General features: G+C 32.2%; 1 protein-coding gene across 1 annotated transcript in view; it reads right to left on the bottom strand.

The window, feature by feature from the left end:
- LOC103605649 (ankyrin repeat domain-containing protein 13C) overlaps window positions 1-1,405 on the bottom strand; it is a gene marked incomplete at its 5' end in the record, with an annotated part of 59,183 nt that overhangs the window by 38,409 nt on the left and 19,369 nt on the right. Inside the window, one exon of the mRNA XM_008590272.1 lies at window positions 1,262-1,328. Coding sequence (XP_008588494.1) covers window positions 1,262-1,328 — 67 coding nt within the window. The remainder of the gene's footprint in view (window positions 1-1,261; window positions 1,329-1,405) is intronic.

Raw genomic sequence — 1,405 nt, 5'->3', positions numbered from 1 at the left:
CACTTTCATGATTAAAAACACCTGTAGAAGGCTGGCCCCGTGGCTCACTCGGGAGAGTGCGACGCTGGGAGCACCGAGGCCGCGGGTTCAGATCCTATACAAGGATGGCCGGTGCACTCACTGGCTGAGCATGGTGCGGACCACACCGTGCTGAGGGTTGCAATCCCCTTACTGGTCAGAAGAAGAAAAAAAAAAAACTACCTGTAGAGATTATTTTATAAACAAACAAAAAACCCAGAAACATTTACCTTAATCAAATTATATTATTTCCTTAAGATAATTACCCTAAAACTACTTCCAACTAAAGGTTATCTCTTCACTAATTCAAATATTACACAATAAATTATCTCAAAAAGTTCATTTTTAAAAATTTCTGCTTTGTGACATGGTGAGAACAACTGACAAGAATGAAGAAGTCCTGTTTCACCCATTAGTTTGTAATAAGCTCTTGTAAAAAAATCACTTCACTTCTCTGAGCTTTCTCATCTATATACAAAGAGTTTACATGAGATAATCCTTCAAGTTATTTCTAGTTCTAGACCCTTAAACATCCAAATTAATATTCCAGCAATGTATAAAGATACACAAAATTTCATATATATTATTTATAAATATACCTATATAAGCATATATACTCAAGTTGGCATATTCACTAGCATTATAGTTTACATATATAATTTCTTCTAAATATACCTATATCACTATAAAGCTGAAGCTAAAGACTGATACATCTAAAATTCTGAAATGAGTAAAATAAATAGATTAATCCCCATCAGACTGAAACATCAATCTTAGTCATAAAAGGAACAGAGAAAAAGAAAATTAAAATCAGCCTTAAAGTGTTCACTAGAATGGATAGATGATTGAACAGATGAATGAATGGATGCATAGATGTGTAAACAGGAAAGGAAGGATATGAAAGGGATGGATAAAAAGGCAAGAACTGGATCTTCATGTGTCCCTATAACTTTATAAAACCAGGATCAGGGAGGTGACCGTCTTAAATCTTCTTAGTATTATATCATGATCTTCATTCTATTTACCTCCAGATAGTTTGTAGATGAATAAGAATAGTATCTTTGCTTTAGTCAAGATTTTATATCTTTGATTCCTTATTGGTAATATGTCTCAAATGAGATAAAATATTGTGCATTTGTAAGTTACAAAACACTGTATCCAAATGTAAGCTACGATTCCAGGAAGAAAAATTTCCTCTAAATCTCAATTTTCTTTTATTCAGAATAAAATCAAATCACCTTACCTGATATTGATACCTTGTTTGTATATTTTACATGCATCAGAAGGCAGAATTCGGGAAAGTAAAGGCACTGTATTTTTAAAAACAAAAGGTAAAAAAATAACTACCTAAATTCTGAGACATTTACAAACTGTTAAATTAAAAAAA

This window comes from Galeopterus variegatus, unplaced genomic scaffold (genome assembly GCF_000696425.1).
Source record: "Galeopterus variegatus unplaced genomic scaffold, G_variegatus-3.0.2 Scaffold5957, whole genome shotgun sequence".
NCBI lineage: Eukaryota > Metazoa > Chordata > Mammalia > Dermoptera > Cynocephalidae > Galeopterus > Galeopterus variegatus.
This window is presented reverse-complemented; position numbering and strand designations above follow the sequence as displayed.